We start from the raw sequence: 26,211 nt of genomic DNA, 5'->3' as shown, positions 1-26,211 counted from the left end.
ACTTGTCACTGCTGTCGCTCCCTGCCTGTGTGTGTACGCGCGGTGGACTGGTCCAGCATCCCTGCGCAGGCAATGGGGCAAATATAGATGTGCAAAAAATATACATATATCTATCAATTGAAAATATGTAATCGTGGAATACTTCTTCGGCGCTGGCAGCTTGCGATGAGGGAAAGGGGGGGAATGGGAGATTGGAATTTGTGCTGCACCTCTGTGGAGGATGGAGATATGTATTGTGAGAAGTAATGCGGAATATTTCCCCTCGTAGGTGCTAACAGAGAAAATACAAGATGAAGAAGCAATTCAATCGGATGCGACAGCTCGCCAACCAAACGGTGGGAAGGTAAGGAAACCGTTTCCGTGCGCTATTGTCGCGACTGGCCAAGTCAAAGAGAGGAGAACCCCCCTGCATGGCCCCAGTAGGATGCGAATCGGATGAATGCAAACAGACTTTCATTCTTTAATTTGCCCCTTTTTTCCCCTTTTTGCGCTTTTTGCTTATTTACTGAAGAATAATGTATACCGCATGTTCAAAACGCCCTAAGTGTTCTATGCGTAATACCAACTGGAATAGGCTACCGCATAGGCAGCGTGTAGGCGCATTGCCACAGTAGCTCCAACCTGCCCACGGAAATATGTTAAATATAGAAAATCACAGCGACATGGACCATCAAATAGTGACGACCCAATTTTTATGACAGAGTATCATCGGTGGAGTTTGACAAATATGGCATTGCCAAGTTATGTCGTGATTAAAATAGACTCCTGTCACCGAACCTGTCGATAGGTAAACGTGATGCAGACGGATGCAGTGTGGGCTGCGACGTGAGGGGAAAATGAGAAAAAGGCGCAATGTTTTTATTACGCAGTGATATCAGCTGTGAGGAGGGAAGCACCTCTTAGGCGTGAGTTATCCACTCCGTGAATTCCTGAAGGTCGTGATCACGCCTCCCTGATGCGCTTCTGGAATGATATGTGTCAGTTTAAATGGACGGTTTTCCATTCCACTGAACGTCCTAAAAATAACTAAATTAGGGGTTTCTGAAGACAGATTTCCACCTCTGTCCTCACCGTTTCTTTTCATGTTCTTGCTCTGCTTCTGAATGGTTCTGAAATCCGGTGACATTTTACACCGATCCAGTGGGCTTATCAGTCTTCCCCCACCCTCTGTGTTCAGGGAAAGCAGCTTGTCAAGCAGCGCTGGGCCAGAAGGTGTTCTCTGCTCAGCAAGGGGGTGGGAGGGGAGGTGGGGGATTAGGACCAGGAGGTGTGGGTCATTATCATTATCATTATTATTATTATTATTATGCGCCCAAAAGGAGGGGCACACATTGCAGGCTGTGTTGGTGCTATCATTTTTGTTTTCCCCATAGGTCATACTGCTTTTTCTAGCCTCAGTCTTTTTTATCATCATTTCTTCTAGTGACTCATTAGAGTGTTTTTGTGTGTGGGTGTGATTCTGGATATGTGTGTGGGCAAGCAGGTTGGAGGACTTCAGATGGCCACAGAAGATATGGCACTTTTCCTTTTATGCATGTGTACGTGCACTTATACAGCTTATTTAATGCAGATGGTCCAAGTGGTGCTAGTGTAAGTAGAAAATTAGCTCTTTTCGGGGGCTGTCTAAGTTGGTCTGTTTGTACCACAGTGATAATGAGGAACATAACTCTCCCTGGACAGCCCTGCTGGGCTCTTAATAATAACAGTGGTCCATAACAAGAACTGCCACTCTCAAACCATAGTCAGAGATTTGATCTTTGGATCAAGAAGTAATGGATCTGACCCTGTGGTGACCTTGAACAGTGTCAAACACTGGCTATGCCATGTGGAGATAGATCACTATCTATCTGGAAAAACCAAATCTAGCAACCAATGACCCGATCATGCTGGTTTGACGATCATGTTTTGTTTGTTTTGAGGTTTCTTTCGCTAGAAAAGAGCAGGTGCCTCCATTCAGTAATCATGTCTGTATTTCTCCACCACTTATAATTTGAAGGATTTTAAGAGGTGTATAGAGGTGCTGAAGCATGGTTCATCTGGAGAGCTAAATTTAAACAGCTCTTACTTAGATTAAACCATGTAACATAAATGTTTCTTGATATTACCACCAATAAAGTAAACACGTATGCTGTATGCATACACTATGTGTGGATCCATGTGTTCTGCACCTACATGCCTTAGAGTGTTAGTGTGGGACAGTGGGAAAAATGTGTACATATCACAAATGTGCAGATTTATTGGACTTTTATAAGCATTTATACAAGAAACAGTGTTATCATGCCAATGTCATTTTGCTGCTCTTCCTTGCACACTGCTCTTGCAGAAGATATACTATTATATAGTACATTAAGTGAAATGGACTTAATTTAGCTTTACCCCTGAGCTGTCTTTTAATTCCGCTGGTTTTGTCCTGTGAGTAATGCAGGGCTCCTATAGGAAAGAATAAAGTGCCAAAACAGTGAAAACAGGCTTCATATTAACTGTTCTGCTGACTCAAGCTTTAACCATCCTCAGACTGGAGCAGGGTTTCTCTGTGGGTATGGCCTTTGGTCCCCCTGAAACTCAGTGCTCTCTTTAGATTTGATAATACCAGTGACAGGTCCTGTTACTAAGAATATGTAGAGTTACATTTTATCATTTAGAAACAAGATTTAATAATAAAATTTTGCTTTAGTTTATTTATTGCAAGTTTCTTTATTAAGAATAGACTCATAACTCATATCTTTTTAATATCTGTTTTTTACTATTTCTGCTCGTCTTTTTGTCTTGTATTGGCATTTGTAATGGCAAGTCTATAATGAAGGTCTTCTTTCAGCTGGGGGTTGGTGTTCAGGTGTGCTGTGTCAGCATCCCTCTGGCTCTCCAAGGCGGCTGCTGCTGCTGCTGCTTCTGCTTCTGCTGCAGCTTGCCTGGGTGAGACCCATGTCATGTGATCACCAGCTTGACCAATTACCTCTGTGGAGCAAAAGGGTGTGCAGCCATGCATACTTTAGTGCTAACAGAAATGTGTTTTGGTACAGCAGGAGAGACCTGTATTATAAATATTATTTTTGGACATTAACCTTTAATTGAGATTTCAGTCTCCGTGAAAACTCTCCTGTACTTTAGTGTTTGCGTTTGTCTAAAAAAAGACATTCTAATTGTTTTGTGTGTCCTTACAGGAAGCAAGCAAAAGATTATATTGGTTCATCCAGCTCCCACCCTTCATTTCTCTTGACCTATTTCTCTATTCCCAACTCACTGTCCTATGTAGGTCTAGGACAGACTGTTAAAAAGATTCTATGATTCAAGACTGTAAGAATATGTTTTGCTGCACAGTAACATTTACATATAGATACAAAAAAAACAACAACCCAGGACTATCTCATTCCCTAACACACCCACATTCCATCTTTGCACTCTGCTTCTGCCACCTTTGTGGTGTTCGCAAATACCTCTATGATAGATGCATTCTTCTTACTTGTGCCTTCTAGCTCACCAATCCACAATGCAATTATCTGAAAATGGCAGTCATTTGTGGGCTGCTTTCTCTTTCCTGCATTGTCTCTTACTCGGTTTCTATCTCTTTTCTGACGCAGTAGGAGAATGAATTATTGTTAAGCACGCAGGTGGCCGATTTACAGATTGTCGGTGTGGAAAATGTCCACATTTTTTGAAGGTTTCAGTCCCGTTATATCTGGTGTAACACTAACACAGAATTTCATAAAAAAAATAACATCATATCAACAGTCAAACATGGTGGTGGTCAAACAGTGTGATGCTCTGGGGCTGCTTTGCTGCTTTAGGAAATGGTCGACTTGATGTAATTGATGGAATGAATTCTGCTGTCGACCAGAATATCCTGAAGTTAAATGTCTGGTCATTAGTTCATACCCTGAAGCTCAAGCACACTCGGCTTATGTAGCAGGACAATCTAAAACACACCAGGAAGTCCACATTTGAAAGGTTTTTGAGTGACCTAATCAAAGTTTAGTACTAATATTAGGTTGAGATATAAGCTTAAACAAGCTGTCCACGCTTGAAATCCCTCCAATGTGGCTGAGTTAAAACAATTCTGCAAAGAAGAGTGGGCCATAATTCCTCCACAGTGATGTGAAAGACTCATTGCCAGTTATCAGAAACGCGTGATTGCAGTTCTTGCTGCCAAAAGTGGTGCAACAAGTTATTATGATTAGGGCTCATATTATTGTTTTACACAGGATCAGGTAGGTATGGATAAGTTGTTGTTGTTTTTTCCTTAATAAATGAAATCATCATATAAAACAATGCATTTTGTATTTACTTGAGTTATGTTGGGTTTTTCTACTATTGAAATTTGTTTGATTATCTAAAACATCTAAGTGTGACAAATATGCACAAAATAAATAAGCAATGAGGCAAATACTTTCTCACTGCACTGTATAAAGTAGAGAGAGGAAGGGGCAGAAACAGCATTGAGCACTAATATGTAGCTGACCATATTAACACTGAAAACAAATTACTGTTAGAATAAGAAGTAGGTGTCTGTGCTTGTTTTTAAATTCAGTGCAAGATTAACACATTCACACCTCTTGGTGAGAATGTGTGCCAGGCTCTAAAAGGGCATATGGTCGCTGACAGGTAACTTGTTGCATGAAAATGCAGCGTCCCACACCTCTCAGCTCTCTGTTCCTCCTCTTAGCCTTGATTCTCTGGGTTGGAACCATATAAATCTTGGAGCAAGTTGCATTCACAATCTGATTCACTGCTGTTATTGTCTTTTTTGTAATCATTTCTAGCTGAACATGGAACGGCATTATGGTGTTATGAATTATTATGAAGCCATCAACAGTCAGAAGTGAATCATTATGTGTGTGCTAGATCATGCGAGAGCCGTTGCTAAATAAGTGTAACCCTCCCATATCCCCATCAGTGCCTTTCAGAGACAGCATACTACAGGGTATGGTAGAGATAAAGAGCCTTTGTCAAGGGGCCATTTTGGCCATCAAAAGAGAGATGATGTAATATCAGAGAGAAGCGCTGTTTCTCCCTCTCCATGTCACTCGTGTTGATTCATTCAAAAGACTAACCTCTTAAAGAGCCCCTGTGCTAAAGATCAACTAAAAAACTCGGTACTGATTTTTTATTTTTTTGTTTTTTTTTAAAGAACAAACAACAAAACTTGCAACATTTTGAAGGAGATTGATTAATCCCATCAGATCCAGATTCTCCTGTGGATTTTTTTTTTCGTTTTGTCCCTATCGACCTGGCTCCTGTACAAGTGATCATGTACACAGCAGGGTGGCAAATAGAAGAACTCACATGATAATAATGGTGTCACAGAAATTCTGCAATATATCACAAGACAATCTTCTCTGATACATAATGAGATCTGTGTAACTGAAGTAATTTGCCCTAAATTGGTAAAAAAAAAGAAAAAAAAAAGAAAAAAGAAATAGGGATTGTGTATTCATTCACTGCGCTTTAATGTCAGCGTGAGCGTGTGTGTGTGTGTAATGTCATTATTGTTCATTCCAGTAATGTGTCAGTTGAGCTAATTAGAGATCTGATTCGCTTTCCACCACCATCCACCATTTTCCTCTTGTGAATATCTTCTTCTTCATTTAAGTTTCCATTCGCATTACCCTCATTTATCTGAGAGGCCTCCCCCCCCACAAAAACTCGTAAAATAGCAAGTCAAAATGTCAGGGAAGCTGTTTAACTGTTTAACAGCGACTCAATAACTGGATTGCAAGAGAAAGCAGTAGAATAGCATTGCTGCATCAATATTTTGACGTGACATGTCAAAGTATTAGGGTTGACCCAGGCTGTTGCTCATGATATCATCTCCAACAGGGATGCAGAGAATGAATCACTAAAGGCTAAATTTATGATGATACCACTGTACAAAGTTCTCTGGTATATAATTCTTAGTACTAAACTGCTATAAATGAACTGGACAAGCTTGGCATTGTTAAAAAGAAAAACGAGACGGGTGACTCCCTTTAAGCATGCTCACTTCCGTCCATTCAAGAATGTCAATAGGCTCAGAACAGGAAGCACTGATCTACTAATAACAACTTCCTGTTTTATTTACCTCTTTTTCCCCTTTGCTGTTTAATCGTAAAAGATCATTCTCCAGCTCCTTTTTTTTTTGCACAGCAAATATAGTCGTTCCTTTGCTTTGGTTGCCTAGAAACGCTCATTTAGTATTAGCTGTTTCATCACATTCGTTTGACTCTGCCAGCGCACATGTTACATTTCCCAAAATGGTGAAGAAATTTATAGCTTTAACAAAAAAGGTGGCAAAAAAAGGTTTCATTTCTAAGTAAAGGATTGTTTTGACCTTTGTTGCTTTGTCGTAGTTTATTGTTTGCTTGCATTTGAAGTCATTTAGCTGCTGTGTGTGTGTGTGTGTCTGTGTGTGTCTTTCGGCAGATGACAAGTGTAAAAACACAGTTAAGCCACATTGTTGCGCGCCTTTTTGTCGAAATTATTCAGCGCACCATGAATAAAGTTATTAGAGATAACTCAGTGCTTGTGTTTCCAGTGAAACATTACTGAACACTGCAGGCTCTCACTCTCTCTTTCATTCACTCCTTCTCTGGATGCGTATGTGTGTGTGTATATGTGCATGCCTGTGTGCATGTATGTGCTCACAGTTGCATACTTGACAGAACTGTGACCTAGTTTAGTGGACAACTACAGTAAGTGGGTTTTTCTGTTTTAGTAACCCCGTATCCCATCGCCTGCCCCGCCTCATCGTTTGGGTAGAAACCAACTGGGCCTCTAGATGCACGATGCAGGTCTAGAGAAAACAAAAAGCAATCAGTGGAGAAATATTCACGGAGGATCTCAAGCATAAACACCATTGTGGGTTTTTGTGTGTGTCATTGCTTGTGTGTATGTATATAAGTGACTGTGGATCTCATGCCAGCGCTCCAGGGTGTGCAATGCCCCGCTGAGGCCCAGGGCCACCATTCTGCTCCACTACCCTCCCCTAGCAGTACAAGACCTAGCATCCAGTGTAGCTCTTCCAGGCCTCAGAGTAGGGGCCTTTGTTAGCCATGCTAGCAGTGTGAGCAAACCAGATAATGACCTTTTTTTTCCTTTTTGTTCTGCTGAATCTCAGACGAACTGAAAGTCAGCAACAGCCAGCAATTGGCTCGCTACCAATGCAATATGTTCTAGACAGCGGCTGCTTCTTTATTCGCATTTTGATTATGTCAGCATGGATTATTTATGCTTTCATAAACCATGCTCAGTGCTGGGGGGCTAACGATGCAGCTGTCCAACATTGACACAGCTTGAGATAAAAATATATAGATGCAAGCTAACATTTTAACTGCAACTTAACAGAAATACAACGACTTATAATCTCTGAAACCTTACAAATATGTCCTAAACAGACCTTACCTAGACTTTTATTCATGTCAGCTCTTTGCTAATGTTCCTCCCAGATGTAGAAAAAGTTTGTCATTCTGGCAGCTGATCATCTTGCGCAAATATTGTCTCAACTCATTTATCTTCCTCCGCTCTCTGGGATCGTTCATGTTTGCATTGCTCCGATTTGAAGTCCTTTTCACCAGTGTTACATTTTGCATGCAAGACTGTAATAAATGTCTGCAATTTGAACATTACTTCATTAACCTGCATATTTTTAGATGCCTGTGCACGTGTTTGTATTGAGTCATCACCGGTTCCAGGTAAAGGAATGCCTGCATAGTGGCAGATGGTTGGCATAAACCTGGCAACGTCTCCCTTTCCCTCCATGAGCATACCACCTGCGAGGCTGCCAACTCTCCCACGTCTTTATTTTCCTCCCAGGTCTCACTTTGCACGATATTTGCTGAGAAGAACATCTCTCCTCACCTCTAAGCTGTCCCTGAAGCTAGACTTACATCAGGTTCGGTAGGGCCAAGAAACTTCAGTACCCCCCAGTTTTCATGCCTCGACAATGCTGCTTTTTCTCTGCATCTTCGCAGCAAGATTATGTGCGATGCTGCTTTCCTAAGAGGAAATGCCACTCTCTGAAAACAAACAAACTCATAGAACAAGACAGCGCTGCCTTTGAAGATAGGCTCCAATCTGTTTGATGTCTAGGTCATAATAGCCACGGTCCTTGAGGATGCTAGATGTCTATGATTTAAATTGTTATTGCCTCCTTTTAAACAACAAATCCAGTCAGCTGATCAGCCTGCAATAGACAGTGGCAGTGACAATGCAGAGCTACTACCTACTTTCAGTACATAATGCAGTCTTGCATGGGAAGTTGTTTCATAAACCATGGCATTTCAGAGTTTTTTTGTCTGGTGGAGTGTTCAGCAGAACGGTGCCAAACTTTAGTGTGCTGCTTGGGTTATTTTTGTCCTCCCTTTGTCATGTAATCTGCAATCTGCGATCGCAGTTATCCTTATAAATCATGCCAGAAATCTCTTGCTTTGCTATCTTTCTGTCACTCTCTCTTAGACATGCACACACACATTTCCTGTATTTTGCCTCCTAGCTCATTGAGTAGAGCAGTTTTCCGAGAGGCTGGCTGTGATTAGATCCACTGGTACATGATTTGACCCAGTTCCCATGGCTCCATGCTCACATTTTTTTTCTCTGAGGCTGGAGATGCTAATGCCTCAATAGTTCAGCTTTCTGTTGTTGGTAATGTGTAAACAACTGTGTGTCAACATTAGACACTTTTAGTCATTTCATACTTTGCCTCTTTTTAGCAACAGTTTTAGAGAGCTGTTATGTTGCCTGTTTGATAACATACATGAAAACAGCATTTTGGTAATATGCTTCTGACTTATTTCCCCTGGCTCGTGACAATTATTGCACAAACCAAGGTCCTTTATATAATTTGCTTTGCCAAGATAAATTCAGATTCATTATTTGCGGTTGGCATGGGCATAGTCTGGGCACAATCACAGGAAGAGGCTGTGTGTACAGGAAGGGAAGTCCCAAGTAACTGTGTTCTGCTGGGGATCTGAAAATGCCTCATTTTAGGAGGTCAGATGGTCTGCCCGATCCCTGTTTCTTGGCAGAAAGCATATGTTAACCTCCACATTAGGTATTCCTTATATATTGTTTATATATTGCATGCATTAAAGTTTGGTTGGTGTCAGATTCTGTAATAGTTTACCACAAAAAAGAAAATGTACAATAAAATTGTTCTTAGGAGACAAGTGGCTATTCTGTCTTTTCTTATAGGATCATAAACGGCATGTTAAGCTATATGGAAAATGTCCTTGCTGACTAAAGTCATAAAATGAGAGCTGATTGAACTGAGCTGACACCATGTATTTGTAAAATCCAGTGGTTTGCTCTTTTCTGAACTAATGGCTCTTTCACTTCTCCGGATGAGTAGCTTTATCTGCTTCATCTGCTCTGCAGCCCTTTCCTTCAGTCTTTGGCTCAATCCCCATCTGCTGGATTTTTAGTAGGATGTGATGCAGTGGGAATTAACACATTTGAATCGGCGGCTTTAATGTGCTGTTGTTATGTATTGTTGAAGATGATGACTCAAAGAGACACTTGCATTCTTACACAAACTCACCCACTTACACCAAAGAGACAGGTGTGCATGCGGCCTATAAATTTTGGAGCATTGCCACATTGGTAAATGAGCCTTCTATACCCACAGCATATAGAGAAAGACGCGCAAGAATTGTAAAATGTGTTAAATTATTCAAAACTAAACTGGCATGTCATCAAGATCTTAAGAAGGTAGCATGTCTGATGTTATTTCTCCTGTGTGAATCAGAAACTGTGTGATTGTGGCAGCTGTTCTGTGTGTATATGGAAGCACCAAGATGCCGCCTACCCAATGAAGAGCATACCAAAGCTTCGTAATTCTTTGTGCGCGTTGTGCAATAATTCCTTTCATTTGTTTTCATCAGAAAACAAAAAATAACATAAAATAATACAAGGAAGAGAAAAGCCGAATACTTTAAACCATGGGTTAGTTTCCCAGTGAGAAAGTTTGCTTCTCTTTCTTGAATGCAGTGTTTAATATATGAAATTTAATAAGCTCTGCATAGGAAAGATGATGAATGAACATTTTCCAAGAATTTCTGCTATCTTGCAGTAATGTTTTATTGGTCTAGAATTGATTCCCATATCTTTCCCTACATACTGATAAAATTGCCACATGCAATCATGTTTCTGTGGATTTAAGAATACGAAAGAAAACATATTAATATATATGTTTGTTTGTTTTTTTATCTTTACAGGGCAGAAAAAACAGAGGTGTTGAGCGAAGACCTTCTACAGGTGAGCTGTAGATGTGTATGGGAGCTGTGATGTCAGATGTGTATATATGTGCACCTGTGAACAGCAGTGAATTATGAGTAGTCTGTAATAAATTGATAATGATTATTAAACATTAAAAATAATGTCCGTCAAAATCACCACATGGTACATTGGGAACAATGTACTTTAATTGCTATATATTCTGTACTTTTTTTAAAGTGCACTTGAGTCACAGTTCTGCCAGCTTTCCAAAGTGTTTTTTATTTTTATTTTTTCTTTGGACATTGGCTGCTTTTTCAATTATTTTCAGTCAAATCCTCAAACATGACCATTTTCAGAGGATTTCTTTTTTTGTTTCTTTGTTTGTTTCTTTGTTTTCCTCCCATCATGCCCATTCGGTCAGGGCTGAGGGCTGCCCTTTTATTATTTTGACACAGAACAGAACAAAAACCAGCCAAAATTCAAAGAAGAGCTCTAAATGTCCTTCAAGAAGCCCAGAGAACTATTCCTGAAGACTAATTGAAGAAATGGCAAGAAAGCTTGCCATTTTTTTTACAAGAAAGTTTGCATATTTCTGTTTCTTATTTTCTTTTGCATAGTGTTGTGTATATATATATATATATATATGTGTGTGTGTGTGTGTGTGTGTGTGTGTGTGTGTGTGTGTGTGTGAGAGAGAGAGAGAGAGAGAGAGATAGTGTTTGTGTGTTAGATTTAAGTGCAACTGAAGTGAATCATAGAAAGGCTTAACTATAATGCATAATGTTTGACTTCTTCTATCCTACTTCTTAATTTAAAAATATAATTTTACTGAGAGTAAATATCACAGGTTTACTGTCAGTATGTACCGTGAAGAGAGAGCAGGTGCTGATTCATGATGCTGCGTTAGAGCTGACAGTTATGTTGCATCTGTGAGGATGCATGTGTGCATGTAAGCACATTCATCTGGTCTGCGTGTGCTTTCCCAGGTGGAGAAACGCCTAGATCTGGTCAAGCAGGTGTCACACAGCACTCACAAAAAACTGAATGCCTGCCTGCAGGGTCAGCAGGGGACTGATATGGAGAAGAGATCTGTAAAGTCACCTTCTGTGAGTACGGGCGTCAGTCCTGCTGGCAACTGTTGAAGTTTACAGAAGTGTGTGTAACGTTTTTTCTATGTACCATCAGAAAAAATTACCGCTTACCATCCTGGCACAATGCATGGAAGAAGGGGCTGCAGTGTTGGGGGAAGACTCTCTCCTGGGGTTAGTGACTACTAATACGCCTGTGCTTAACTCACACACACACACAGAGTCATCTTTAATTACAGAGTTGGCAGCTGAATTCTTCTCTGTCCTTATTATCCTTGTGTGCATTTTAATTGTATTTGATTGCTTATGACTTTGTGCTTGGCTTTTACCAACAGAAAAATGCTGAAGCTCTGTGGGGAGACAGAGGAGAAGCTCGCCCAGGAACTCATTCAGTTTGAGTACCAGATAGAGAGAGATGTGGTGGAGCCTCTTTATGTCCTTGCAGAGGTGAGCAGATAGTGTTATTTTAATGTCCCAGTTAAAAGTTGCATTTTGGTGTTTTTATTTCCATTGCTATTAGCAGAAAAAAAGTATAATGAGTTGACTGTTTTCATATTAACTCCTTGGATTTTTTTTTTCAGGTGGACATTCCTAATATCCAGAAACAGAGGAAGCACTTAGCTAAACTTGTCCTGGACATGGACTCAGCACGAACAAGGTGAACAGTGTTCAAACAGTGAGGCTAAAACCTGCTGTGGTTAGTGTATTGCTAAAATAAAAACTTGGGATGTCTAAAGCAGGGGCGGTTGTTTCATTTACCCACAGATATCAACAGTCATCCAAGTCATCCAGTCACCCCAGCACTCTGCAGCCCGGTGCCAAGTCTGAGTCCCTAAGAGAGGAGATGGAGGAGACAGCCAATCGGATGGAGATTTGCAGAGTGAGTCAACGATCAGAGCTACGTGTATATCATGCCTTCATCCAGCTACTTTTGCTCTCCTCTTTGATTTATAACACTTGCACATGAATCAGACACAAATGGGCCACAGTCATGGAATGATATTAAAGTTCTATCTATGACGTTAGTGAGATCATTTCCTTAAGACGATTTTTCTTTTTCAGGATCAGTTGTCAGCAGATATGTACAATTTCATGGCCAAAGAAATAGACTATGCAAACTACTTCCAGACGGTAAGTCAAATATGTCATCAAATTGGCAAATTGTTTTGTTTTTTGTCTTTTGGTGTAAGAGTTCATTTACACCAACAACATTAAATATGGGAGCTACACAATTGCTTCATATCATGTAGGTCCCACTCATGTTGTCACTTCTAACCTGTTGGGGTATGGACAGGACATGTGGCATTAAAACTTCATATTTTGGCTCCTTTGTGATCAGGCCTTCTCTGGCATATCCAGATTAGGATTCTAAGAGGCTCGGTTAGGTCAACGCCTTGGTGTCTTTGTTGTGTCGATTAAAACCATTCCCGAGCGGGTTTGTTATTTGGCGGCGAGCATTGTCCTGCTGGTTGAAGCCACTGCCTTCAGGGCGTGTCATTGCCTGAATTGGTGGGTGTGCTTGGTGCGCAGCGATGAGTACTACGTGTCAGTGAATGAATGAATAAGACGATGAGTGTTGCTGTCTTAACCTGCCGGACATTTTAACGTTGCGGCTGATAAGAATCAGATTTTTTTTGCGTTTAAGCACAAGCTGTAGTAAACACTGAAGATGACTTTAAAATCATAATTGTTTGGTGCATTATCTTATATTTTATTTTCCCCTGCTCTCCTCTGTAGCTGATAGAAACACAGGCAGAATATCACAGGAAGTCATTAGAGATTCTTCATAGTGTCCTACCCCAGATTAAAGCTCACCAAGGTGAGTCATGCATTGTGTTAAGAGCTATGTGTGTGTGTTTGTGTTGAGATCTGCTCCATTTCTGTACCCGAAGGAATACCAAGATGATCAGTAAAGAATACACTAATAGGCCTGGCATGTTACATAACAACATAATTAAGGAACAGTTATGCACCTTGATATTTAATTAATGGTTAATTTACAATTGCTAGACAAAAGACATGATGCATAGGGTTGTTTTTATCCACGTGTGATTCTGGGCACTGTTTGGTATTGCAGAGGCGTGGGTGGAGAAGCCGTCGTATGGCAAGTCTCTGGAGGAACACCTGAGTATAAGTGGGAGAGAGATTGCCTTCCCCATCGAAGCCTGTGTCACCATGTTGCTAGAGTGCGGCATGCAAGAGGAGGTAGAAGAAACGCACATATACATGAATCACTTGTCCATAATTAACATTTAATGGAAATATTCAAAATCTGCGTTGTGTTCCTGCTCAGATGTGTTAGATATGATAATTACACATCACGTGTTTCCTGTGTGGGGGCTGTAGGGCCTCTTTAGAGTGGCTCCATCAGCCTCCAAGCTGAAGAAGCTGAAAGCGTCCCTGGACTGTGGAGTTCTTGATGTGCAGGAGTACTCCTCCGATCCACACGCCATCGCAGGTGATCTACGCCCACATAAATGCATTGTTCAAAGCACATTTCCATAACAACAATCCCAACTCTCTGTAATTGTTAGAGGCTAAATTGTAAACAGCCAATTATTTTAACTCCATGATCAAAAGTTCATTTGTAAAAAGCTGAAGTGTTTGCAGTCTTTTTTTGGACATGATGCACTTTGCAAATGTGGTTCTTTGGAAAATGTCTTCCTCAGCGTTATCTTCCCAAGAGCTTTCTCTTCAGATATTGCTGTTCATTTCACAGATTAGCATGAAATCTGTGTTGAGCTGTCTGACTTTGGCAGATGCACTAGCTATGAGGGCCTGCTAGAGGGGAGTAGAGATATGGAGCATGGGCTCGCCAGTAGAGAGAAAACAACCCTCCACTTCTTTCAAAGAGCTGACCAGTTTTTACGCTGTCCTTGTTTTTTTAATCCCACAGGGGCCCTGAAATCATACCTTCGTGAGCTCCCAGATCCACTGATGACCACTGAACTTTATGATGAATGGATTCAAGCCTCCAAGTGAGTCGCTGTACTCTTAAGAGTATTTTCTCAAATTGTGCCATTGGCAGTGATTAAAAATAGAAACCAGTTCAGCGTGTTAGTACAGGGCCCCTAACTGTCAAAAAGAAAAATGATGACATTTATAAAGAAGTGGAGCAACAGTAAACCGTAATGACTTTATATTTCCTCAGCATTCAAGACATGGACAAGAGACTACAGGCGTTGATGGCAACATGTGAAAAACTCCCCACAGACAACTTAAACAATTTCAGGTCAGTTTCTTTCCCTGATTTTCTGCCCATTGATTTGCAAGATTGCACATGTTTCAGTGTAGCCTTACTATCATAAGCAAAACATTAGGAGATCAAAAACCGGGAAAGTATGTAGAAACAAAACTGGACCACATCCAAGTGAAAATCCGGGTGAAATCCTTTCAATCCTACAAATATCTACTCAACTTGTGCCACCTACAGGAAATAATATTAACAGCAGGATCAGCAACTTTAGAAGTACAAGGATCACTGACAAGAAAATTACTGTAATGTCTTTGCAGTACTCGTAGTTGTACCTCCTGCAGGCAATAACTCATGCAGTTTTACAGTCTTATTTACTGCCTGCAGGTGGCACGTCTAATATTGCTGCTATCATTATATTTTTTTACTTTATAATCAGTAAATGGTACAAGCAGACATGTCACATCTAACCAAAAACAGTGGGTTATACTTTTAAAATGTTAATTTTATCCAATCCTACAGATATTTGATCAAATTCTTAGCCAAGCTGAGTGAGTATCAGGATGCTAACAAGATGACTCCTGGTAACATGGCTATTGTCCTTGGACCAAACTTGCTCTGGACACACAATGAACCGTATGTAGTCTTAAAGCAACTAATAATTTTATTCTTTGGATTTAAACCAACGATTGAGTGACTCTTGCTATAGCTCACTTGTCTGCCCTATCCAGGAACATGACAGAGATGATGACGACCGTGTCTCTACAGATTGTTGGCATCATCGAGCCAATCATTCAGCATGCTGACTGGTTCTTCCCTGGAGGTGGGGATTACACACTATGTATGTAAAATTGTAACTGCGCTGGGCATCTTATCTGTTTTCTTGTTTAAATTATATCATTGTAAGTAACAATTAGGGGATTTGAGATGATAAAAAAATTGCCCAGAACAAAAAAGTGTTTAGCTTTATTCAAATGGACATAGTTTTGCATGTCATAATCATGCAAACATCTCAGAAATCATATGGTTGCATGGCTATTCTCCCCAGCCTGATAATACAAGACAATAATAATACAAACAAACACCATACAGCAATACAGCAAACTGACTAACCCAATAAAAAACATACATAAACATACTTAACAATGGACAAGACACTATGGACCCTTAACAAAGGTAATGCCTGTTTTTTGTCACGCTTCAGAAATAAAAGAACCACTGATGTTTCATATTTCTGTATGTTGAAGGGACTGCAAGAAACTGGTGATATTTAAATGTATACATCTTTTTTTTTTCATTTTTGTGGATTTGAACAGTAGCACCTGGTTGGTGTATCAACTACCATTATACATTGATTCACAGCACAGTGCAATGCTGATGTTGCAGCATGTGACTTAAATTGAAGATTAACTGTTATTGATTGGATGTTCTCTGTAGACTTTCATATGCTAAAAAAAGCATTAAAATGTCATTTTAGTACTGTATTTGTTGCATAGCTTAATCTTAATTTTATTATAGTTATTTCAGTTCTTCATACTAACTGTGGTTTTTTTGGAGTAATTGTGTGCACTCAAAACGCACACAATTCTAAACATTACTGTAAGTATAATAGACTACATGCTGATGGTTTGTCTGCTTCTGCTTCAGAGATTGAGTTCAACTTGACAGGCAGCTATGGAAGCCCGATCCACACCAACCACAACTCCAACTACAGCTCTATGCCCTCACCAGACATGGACCAATCCGATCGCAAGCAGCAGCACGATCAGAGTCGACGCCCACTGAGTGTCGCCACTGACAACATGATGCTGGAGTTTTACAAGAAAGATGGGTATGATGCCAAGTGCTCACTTCTGCTACCCACCTCTCACTCTCCTTCAGTCTCTCTCTTTCCACCCACGCCTCTTCTCAGGCAACTGATACTGAATTCTTATATTTGAGGAGAGCAGCGTTTGCACATTAAGATCCTCCGATCTAAAGTTTTCATTCGGATGAGTCAGAAGCCTTTATAAGCAGCACAGAAATCAGTTTCTTGTTAAATATCTTATCTCACAGTAATATATACAGGTGTACCTTTAATTATCAGGATTCATCAGGAGAAGCCTGAAAACTGCCCTCATTTAAATACGTAGGGCTGAATAAGTTTGAATGGCATGGTCTCTATGGCAACAGGTTTCTGATGGAGAGCTGCTGGGTTTTTTTCTTCAAGAGGAAATATTTCTCCAATCCCATCCTCCCACACCCAACTCCTCGTTCACAGTCTGGATTGCACGTCACCTGGCGTGACTCATTCACTGAGACGGTGGAATATCACTGGAGAAATTAGAACCAACACCTTGAACAAAACACCCCAATCAAGTGAATACAAAGGATGTAACACTAAAGGCATCAATCGAAATTTGTTTAAGCAACTATTCAATGTGGGGGAGAAGCCTGAGCTTTTCTTAGACTATAAAGGTTTAATTGGAAGAAATAACCCTCTAAATGGCATTCAGCAGATTAGTACATACTGGTTATATGACCTGACTTTCTCTCTGAATCCCTTTACTGTTCCCTCTACTGTTGATCTCATCTCCCTGCCATAATCATTGCTTCATATCAAATATTAAACATTTTGTGACCCTTGTCTGCATTACTTATGACCTCATGTCACTTTTGCCTCTCTTCTCCCTTACTAACGCAGCATTAGGAAGATACAAAGGTATTGTATCATTCCTTCTTCCCACGACTTCTTTCCTTACTATCCCCACTTGCCTCACATGAGTTTTGCTGATGTCACACATGAGTCTGTACATGTTTTTGTCTCCAGTATGGGCGTCAGGGTTATGGATACCTCCTGGGTGTCTCGTAAGGGTTCATCCACCCTGGTGCGTAAGGCTTCCTCCACTCCTCCAGGCATGCAAGGCCCCGGCTCCCCTGCAGACACACTTATCCCCGAGCAGCCCGGAGAGCTTGCCATCTCTCCGTCTGCCACACCTCCACTTGGAGAAAGGGTTTGGTAAGTCACCGTGGAGACCCTGGCCCTCGCTTCTCCATGCATCCACCCGTGTTCGTTTTTATTGTCATCACCATCATCACCATCATCTTGCACTGGTTCTTGGCCGTGTTAACCATGCTTCCATTCATATGCAATGCTTCCATCTTTTTTTTGGAGTATCTCCCTCAACATGTTCATGTCGCATTCTGTTCTGAATTTGTTTTCAGACATCACACATTCTTAGAGTTGTCCTTGTGTCCATTTGTCAGGTCACTGTGGGTAAAATTTGCTAAAAAAAAAAAGCCCATTTCTTTTCAAATCTGAAGGATTTTAGTCCTAATACTGTATAAACAAGTTTTGTTTATCTACGTGACGCAAAGCTTCAACCTGCTAGTTGTTGCGTGCATGCTAATCTATCCAATATCCCATTGTTGTGGCTTGGCTTTCTCAGCTTTGGTCGTGAATTAGTTATTTTTCTGTTGACACGCAGACTGATTTCACAATTTCTTTGGTATCATTATCACAATTAAACACATGAGTAATCACCTCATGGTCACTGGCTCTGCCTATGTGGCAGACAAGAAATATTATGGCTTCTGGCTTGGCTGTCTTTCTCCCCCCACCCCCATTTCCTGTGGCTCTTTCAGCCTTTGAAAGGGTTTTGTGTCTGTTTCACACTGCCCTGGGCTGACTGCAGGACCTGCGATACAAACAAGTCATATAGGATTAAGGCGGGTAGGGCTTCCATATCCAGCAGTGAGGAGCGTTTCAGTCATCAACTCAACTTAGTATTACTGAAAGCTGCAGACCAGCACTTTGGTTCCAGAGAAGGATCCTCACAGCTCTATGCAGTGTGCAGACACAAGGTGATCACAGAGGGAGTCCAACACACTGTATCATTTTTTCTTTCACAATGAAACTTAATTTTATTTGCTATTTCTTTGTGCTTGTCTTTGTATTTGTAATAAGCTGACTGTGTACCCACTGCCCACCGCAAGATGCAGCACTTTTTTTTGCCTACTGGTTTTGGCTTCGAACTGACTAACACACTAACACACCTTAATCATCCAAACAGCTTATCCTATATCGCTCCAGTGCGTTTCCCTGTTCAGTCAATAGAGCTGTTTTTTTTGTGCTGTCTATTCTCTTAATATCTACAGCTCAGACAACGTGTCGCTCAATCGGCCGGACACCTCTCATGCCCACCCGCCCCCAGGGGAGGACCGTCCACCCCCCCCTTACCCCACTTCTATGTGCCACACTGCCCCCCACCATTTCTATCCCAAACCCCCGCCCTGCGCTCGCCCTGTGGCACCAGGTCCAGAGTCCCAGCCGCCTGGCTCACCCCCACCCCCAATGCGCTGGTCTGGCTTCACTCCCCCTGTTCCTCCCCCTTCCTCCTCTTCTTCCTCCTCCTCCTCGTCACTTGACATCAATTCGAACCCCAAACCTAGCTGTCTTCACTTCCCCAAACACAGCCCGCCTGGTGACATGTCGCATGCCCCCCCACAAGACACTAATGCTTCGCCCCTCTACGTCAAAACCCCCTTGGTACTAACCCGTCATGACCAGAGCCTTGGCAACCCCCCTAGCCTCCCTTCATCCGTGCCCCCGCCCCCGCCGTGGGCTGCCTGCCCCTGTGCCAGAGAGAGAGGACCCCCCAGGCTGACTAGGTAAATACAACACACGCCTGGCCACTATGGATGCATCACAGAGTGGCAGCTGTATTTCTCCTTTAGCTCGCTGGCTCATATTTTTGCTTTTTGCTTTTTTTCTTTTTTTATTACCTCTCCCGTCAAATTGCATAGCTGAGATTCTGTAACACACAGGTTGTCTCAGGATGCCTGTCAGCTGGGTTGCCTAGCAACCAAGGATGTTACTGGCTTATATAGCGCTCAGTTTGTTGCTGTTATTGAGTAGATGATAAATACACAAGGAATGGCTTCAAACTAGAATATAAATGTATTTATTGTCAAGTCTGCTGCAGTTTTTCTACTAACCAGCACACAGTACATGAAAAACCTTTTCGTTTTTTTTGAAGAATTTTAAGGATTTATGAGATTAGCAAAATGGGAACCCTAACAGTGCAGTACCTCCAGCTGGACCCAAAGTGCTGAGTTTTACAGTTTTGCCTCTGATAGTTTCTTGACTCAGAAGTCTTTGGTGCTACTACCAAACAGGACGGTGTGAATCATTACACCAAATCTCTGTCTGTGGTCAGAACTTGTTTTTTTAACACTTTTCCTGTGATTTGGAAAGCTGATGACCTGTGGTTCAGAAGTCTGTTTGCTGAAGATGTACAACTAAAACGAATACCATTTAATTAGATGGCAACTTTAAATGGCACTTCTATAAGTGTGTTATTTTTTGTTTGTTTGTCTGTTTTTTTCTTACTTGTGGTGGTGGTGATGGTGGAGGGGTGGGGGGTATTCAAATGGGTCATGTAAAACAAAGTTTCTTATCAGATGAAAGCAATTATTTGTTCTTGTTGTTCATGCAGTATATTTAGAGTCACTCGACTTCGGTTCATTTATGTTTTCAGTTAATACTTTGTCAGTCATACGTAGTTGCATGAAGTGTCTCTCATCTATTTTGAGTGTATTGTCACTGTCCAAAGACACATTCAATCCGTATTCACACCCTGTTGTTTACTAAATCTGGTAAACATTCTGCAAGCCCAGCTGGAATTTTTCTGTTTGTTAATCACTCATGAAAATGAATGTCACATCCCAGTAATTGAGTTTCTTAGCACATATCTAGTCAATATACTGGTATTGCTCAATTATTTTTTGAAGTGTTTGTCTTATTCTTTTCTATAGTGTAGTGGTTTACACATTTGCCAAGCAACAGAGCCATGGTTCATTTTAAGAGGGAGACAAAAATCCTCCAGGGATGCATCAGGAAGGGCATCTGCTGTAAAAATCTGCCAAATCAAATATGTAGGGCTACCTGCTGTGGCAACCCCTTGTGAATAAGGAAACACTCAGAAGTAGCTTTTGTTGCAGGGGGATTGAAAGCATCTGCATCCATACAGAATATTGTGCACCAAATTTTTGTAAATCTATTAAAAAAATAACAAACAGGTGTTGAGATTTTGAACTGCTTTCCTTGAGATTAGAAAAATGTTATTAACAGTGGAAGCAGCCATGTATATGATGGTGATGATGGTGTAGTGACTGTAAATGTAGACTGCGATGAGTCCAAAACACTGTTTATATGTTTATATGTTCACATACTAATATATATCCATCCTTTCCAGTTCATTGAAGAGTAAAGAGCTTTCCCCTGTAATTGGACACAAAGCCATCCAGGTCGCAGGTCCAACAGTACCCCCCAGCAGTAGCCCTCAAAGCAGCAGCCAGTCTCCCCACTCCACAGAGCACAGTCCACACACCCTGCGCAAAGGTCAGGGCCTCAGTAATATGTGCTTTCATTGACATTGACATTGAAGTTTTAAACATGTCTTATTCTTATTTCCACAGGTAACTTTAATATGACTATGGTGTGTTAACAGGTTCCAAGAAGTTGGCTCCCGTGCCTCCTAAGGTCCCATACGGCCAGTCTGGAGGGATGTCTGACCAGTCCACAGGTCAGCCGTCACCAGTCAGCCTGTCCCCTACACCTCCTAGCACCCCTTCCCCTTATGGACTGGCATGTCCTCCAGGTCAAGTACCACCGTCCTCCCCTGGGCAGACCCCACTGGGTACACCCCACTCTCTTTCGTCCCCGCCTTCCCTGACGGGGACACTCACCAAGTCGCGGCCTGCCCCTAAGCCCAGGCAGAGACCCAGCCTGCCCCCTCCTCAGCCACCCATAGCCCCTCCGGGGCTAACTGGCCCACCTGTGGCCCCAGTCCCTCAGCCCATGGAGCAGGGCCTCCTGGATGGACTGTCTCCTGGGGAGAGCATGTCTACAGGTAAACATCAACCCTTGGCAACAACACCCCCACCGCCACCCCCACAGGTGGGGCTGCAGCGGCCCTCTCTCAGACTCGCTGTGGCTCTGTCCAATGGAGACGGTGGACGAGTGTAGGACTCTGTAGAACCTGTCACTGTAGACAAACCTGTCCCCTTTACTGACTGCTCCCAAACAAATGTCTGAATGAATACAAGTTGCCTTTTAGACACAGATGCCTGAGAATGATAAGAAAATGTAAATATTAGCATTTCTTGTGCTACTGTAGTAAGGAAATCTCTTGACCAATGTATTCATTGCTTGTGTTATGTGATGATGTTTCTGGGTAATGTGTGGAAACATCAGAGAAGCATAGCTCGTCCTGCTTGTATGAAAGTTGCCATTAGATTCATCATGTGCTCTCTGTTTATCTGTGTTACCCAGACCCCCACTTGGCAGAGGTAGGTCAGAGGCTTACACAGTTCACACCAGTCTAGCATCTCTTACTGGGTAGCAGGAGTGGAAACCTAGCCAGACAAACCCAACGATAAAGCTACAATATGATGTTCTCAAACTGAGGTGCTCTGTCAATATATATACACCAGTGATTTTGTCACTTTGTTATATTTATCATTCTCTTGTTCCCCCTGCTACTATTGTGTACTTTGCAGCTGTGTGAGGCCAGGGATTCAGTGTGGGCTAAGTGTGAGGGGGACTTTTAGGGTAAGCCAGACCGCCCCCGCCCCATATACTCCATCTCACTGCCTGGCCTCGTACCGTGGATGCCTCTGGGGTCTCCTGCAGCCTGCCTCAAACATACCTACCCTGTAATGCTCAATCATAATCCCCGTCCTTTTTTAGCAGGTTGGCTGTACTTTCCTTGCACTGTCTTCAACCAATAATGCACGGCTTAAGGACTTCCCAGAGTGCATCACACTGCGCTCACATTGCAGATGCCATTGCTTACAACGGTTTCATCTTAAAGCCCCTTTCCTTTTGTTCCCCATTCCCAGCCCTATGCTGGCAGACATCTCCAACGCCCCTGCCACTAGTATCAGGGGGGTCACAGGTAACCCCCACTCCTCCTTTGGCAGGTTCATCGCTTTTTATAACCTCTGCTTCCTCTTACTACACTGCCACACTCCATCTCATTCCGACACAGGAGTAGCCATCCGTCTCTGTTTGGATCTGCCGCCTCCATTAAATGGAGCAGCACGTAAGAGTATATATTCACAGCAAATACTAATTTCAGTCCTCTAGAGATCTCCATTCTTACATTAAGCCCACTTGGTGTCTTGGTGCCATTTTCTTTCCAGAGAGTTCCACACACATCCTGTTGCCTCCTTGATGTTTATCTGTCCACTGTTGTAAACATGTAATTTGTCACTGTGCAGTCATTTTGACTTGTTATTGTATTTTATCTGACAGAATATCTGTTCTTCCTGTCTCAAAAGACACAAAAGGCAGAGACTCGCTACACTAGCCTCTACCAAGTTTATTGACATAATCAGCACCACACTGTAAAATGTGAAGCACACGTAATCTACTGATTCCTTCAATCATATGCCACTTACCATGAGTTCAGACTCAAAACAATTAATATTATTTCTGCTCTCTTTCATTTTTACACTCCATTTTCATTGTCATATTGCCCTCTCCTCCTCCTCCTCCTCCTTTTCCCGGTGCTCATTATCACCATCCACACTATTCTGCTCACCATACTCACCTTTCCCATCCTCACCATTAGATATCTTCAATTATGAAATCCCCTCCATCAATGTCAATCTGGACAGCCTCATCGATGAGTTCAGCGGTGCCCCCTGCAGGAGGTCCATGGCAGTGACAGATCCAGAGGGGGATGGTGTGCCTGAGGAGGAGCCCCAGAGCACCACTCTATGACCTATCACCCATAGGCATCATTTCCAGAACCCCTATGGCTGTACATACTCTTTAACTGTCTCCGCCAAGGCCCGATGGAAACACACTGGCCACACCATTGCCAACCAGAAAATGAACCCTCCCTCACATCTGCTACAGGCTGCAAACAAACTGAACTTTTCCAACTGCTTGCTAGTAAATTAGTGTGACTACAACTACCAAAAGAAAAAAAAAAAAAAAAACACACCAAAATGCCATAGTGGAGGAACAGTTGCCTTTAGGAGGAAAGACTGGAATTTAGATGAGTATTGCATTAAAAAGATTTTTTTTTCTAATTTCTTTTTATAGCTTTGCTTTGTCGTTTAATGCAGTGGTCTGTATTTCTGTGTTTTCAAGTTTCTTTTTGCCTTATTAGAACATGCAATCAAATTGCAATATGATATTTGCAAGTTGTACAATATTTGGTTAGGGAAACTCAGAGCCTGACATGGTTTGGAGCAAAGCCCATCCTCAGGGTGAAACGGAAGCACGGAGCGAGAGCGTAGTCTGGTTTTATTGCTCACAGGGTATTCAAGCTTTGTGCACATTAGGAATATGCGGAGCCCCAGAGACAGGCTTTGCATGCCAGAGTAACATTTAATGTTGTTTTTCTTAGTGCCACTCCCCATTTTAAATTCCCCTCTTCTGTCGCAAGTACAGCTGCAGTGCTCTGTCTGAAATTTACCTTTAGGTGAACTCACTTTAACTCACTTTATACCAGCACAATAAGAGAAGAATGTTATTATGATTCAACTTTTTGTACTTCTTGCATCCATTATTTATTTAGAAAGAAAGCACCACGACGTGTTTGCATGACAAGCCAATATCGATTGACCTGCTTCTTACCAAGGACCTGAGAATGGCAGTGCTTTATTTTGTGCGAGTGTTACTGTTGTTGTTCACACCGAAAAGTAACTTTAGTTCCCACCCCAGTGCTGTAACAGTGAGTGATAACGGATGGATGACTACACTGCCTTTAGGTTCGTATGTCTTTCTCTTTTAACTTTGTTTCAAGTGCTTCAGGTTCAGTGACCTTTGACCCCTTGTGTAAATACAAAGACTGTACATAAACTGATGTATATAAGCTGAGAGGAAAACTATATGTAAAATGCATATCTTGAATATATAATAATGATATATGTGCTGATATTTATTGTGTAGAAAATGTAATGATTAAAAATTTGATGTTATTTTTGTCCCGACACACAATGAACAGGTTTACTGTAGAGTCATAATTTTTTCACTTTAACACCAGGTAACTATGATGCTGCAGCAGAAATGCAGAATGTTTTTTTCTGCTTAAAGAAAAAAAAATCAAATGTGGTCTTTCTAATTCTTCCTCTTAAGCTTTGACTTCAGGCATGCTAAAGGACGAAGGAGTTGCACACAGATGCCATCTTCTCTTCTTTTTTGTTCGAGTAAATGATTTGTTTGCACGGGCCATTTAATGAATTCATAATGAGGACACATTTATCCCCTAAACTGCTGTTGTTAGTAGTAAAATTGGCGCACGTTTAAATTTGAAATAATTGCCCTTTGCTGTTATTTTCAGACAATTAATGATACAAATTTATCATGTAACAGATGCTGCGGTGGTAGTATAATTTCCTTCAAAGATTCCGAGGACAATAACGTTGTCAGTTAAAGTGCAATTACAGTGTTTACTCATCCACGAGAGTCCAAAAAGTGGTCAAAGTCACCTTTCCCGAACCTGCAGAAATAAGCCATTAATTTCATTTGAAAGCCTTTTTGATTATAATTATTATTATTTTATGTGTGAATTAATCTCTGCCAAAATTAATTATAGATTATTCTCTCTCCAGAAGTAATCTACTGTATGCCTCAGTGTGTGTTCTCAATGGACTTTGTTTATGAAGATTTTAGTGATGTTGATTATATTGATAGTTGTGGTAATTGTATGACAATTGCAAGTGCCCTCACACCGGTTGTTATTTTGGAACTATAGACATAATTAATGTGTGCTAGAGGATTTAATTTTCTGTGCTGGATCCATACATTTATACAAGGAGGCAGGTTTGTTTCTGAATGTGACTGACTCAGATCTCATATAGCAGGCTACCTGATTTTGTAATACCTTACAAGACAAGTAAGAGTTACCATTGGACAGAAGGTTGGTTAGGGCCTTATGGCATGTATTGTTACCAGTACGGAGCAGCATAAATGTAACGTTTTTGTGAATCATTACTGGAACTTGGAGCCACTTAAAAGCATGCATATATAGGTGTAATTATTATGTTGCCAAACAAGGTAAAAAATCTGTACCCTTCCCCATAACACAAATCATAATTGTTTAAAAGAAATATTACGACAGTAAAGTAACAGCAGATTTCAAGTGCATATCCATCGGTTGCAACAAAGTTGCATAGGTTTATCATTTAACTTAAGTTGGCCTATATTTCCTAACTCACCTCATCATCAAGTATGTTAAAAAAGTAAAGCCCAGTTTGTTTGCATTTCTTTTTGTGTGTGCATGTGTGTGTGTGCGTGCGTGGGTGAGAGGGTGGCGTGAAAGAAAAGCAAAAAAAAAAAAAAAGTAAAATGTGAAAATGTGTTTCATGCATGCGCTTAGATAGTGTTTTGATAATCCATGTTTTCTGTCGATCACAATTTTCTTTATGGATTGTAAGAAGGACCGTGAATAAACTCTAGGCCTGTAGATGGACTCTAGAGAATGTGGATCGTTAAGACAAATGGTCCTTTGTGGGTTTCAGAGCAATACGGTGGAGGAGTAGACGTTGTCTGTGGATGTACTGCCTCCTTCTGCTTTCACTACTAATGTACAAAAAAAACCTGCTGCTTGTCAAGCCCACCCATCCCACCCCTTCCTCTGCTTAGCATATCAAGTGGAACACAGTGTGTACTGTGAAGCCTACCTGCAATCCTTATCAGAATGTCAGAAAGAAATATATATATTAAACTCTACATTTTTAATAATC

The 26,211-nt window shown here is 41.4% G+C and overlaps 1 protein-coding gene across 6 annotated transcripts; it reads left to right on the top strand.

Annotated features, from left to right (window-relative positions):
- On the top strand, nucleotides 1-26,211 carry arhgap44a (Rho GTPase activating protein 44a). Of its 6 annotated transcripts, none has more exons than XM_084925798.1 (23): nucleotides 1-343; nucleotides 10,185-10,224; nucleotides 11,172-11,291; nucleotides 11,371-11,447; nucleotides 11,609-11,720; nucleotides 11,855-11,931; nucleotides 12,039-12,153; nucleotides 12,336-12,404; nucleotides 13,011-13,092; nucleotides 13,351-13,478; nucleotides 13,620-13,731; nucleotides 14,170-14,251; nucleotides 14,425-14,505; nucleotides 14,989-15,102; nucleotides 15,198-15,289; nucleotides 16,114-16,297; nucleotides 17,150-17,167; nucleotides 17,276-17,464; nucleotides 18,604-19,116; nucleotides 20,703-20,848; nucleotides 20,958-21,032; nucleotides 22,009-22,060; nucleotides 23,085-23,181. In XM_084925798.1, exons 1-22 carry the CDS (start codon nucleotides 291-293, stop codon nucleotides 22,014-22,016), a joined length of 2,487 nt encoding a protein of 828 aa, XP_084781924.1. In that variant the 5' UTR covers nucleotides 1-290; the 3' UTR covers nucleotides 22,017-22,060; nucleotides 23,085-23,181. The 6 variants fall into 6 exon arrangements, with proteins under 6 accessions (XP_084781924.1, XP_084781922.1, XP_084781923.1 ...); XM_084925796.1 differs by having other exon boundaries at nucleotides 20,958-21,359; XM_084925797.1 differs by lacking the exon at nucleotides 22,009-22,060 and having other exon boundaries at nucleotides 23,085-26,211.

This window comes from Perissodus microlepis, chromosome 4 (genome assembly GCF_051167445.1).
Source record: "Perissodus microlepis isolate ML-2025 ecotype Zambia chromosome 4, ASM5116744v1, whole genome shotgun sequence".
Lineage (NCBI taxonomy): Eukaryota > Metazoa > Chordata > Actinopteri > Cichliformes > Cichlidae > Perissodus > Perissodus microlepis.
The sequence above is the reverse complement of the archived record's forward strand: the minus strand, read 5'-3'. Positions and strand labels throughout refer to the sequence as shown.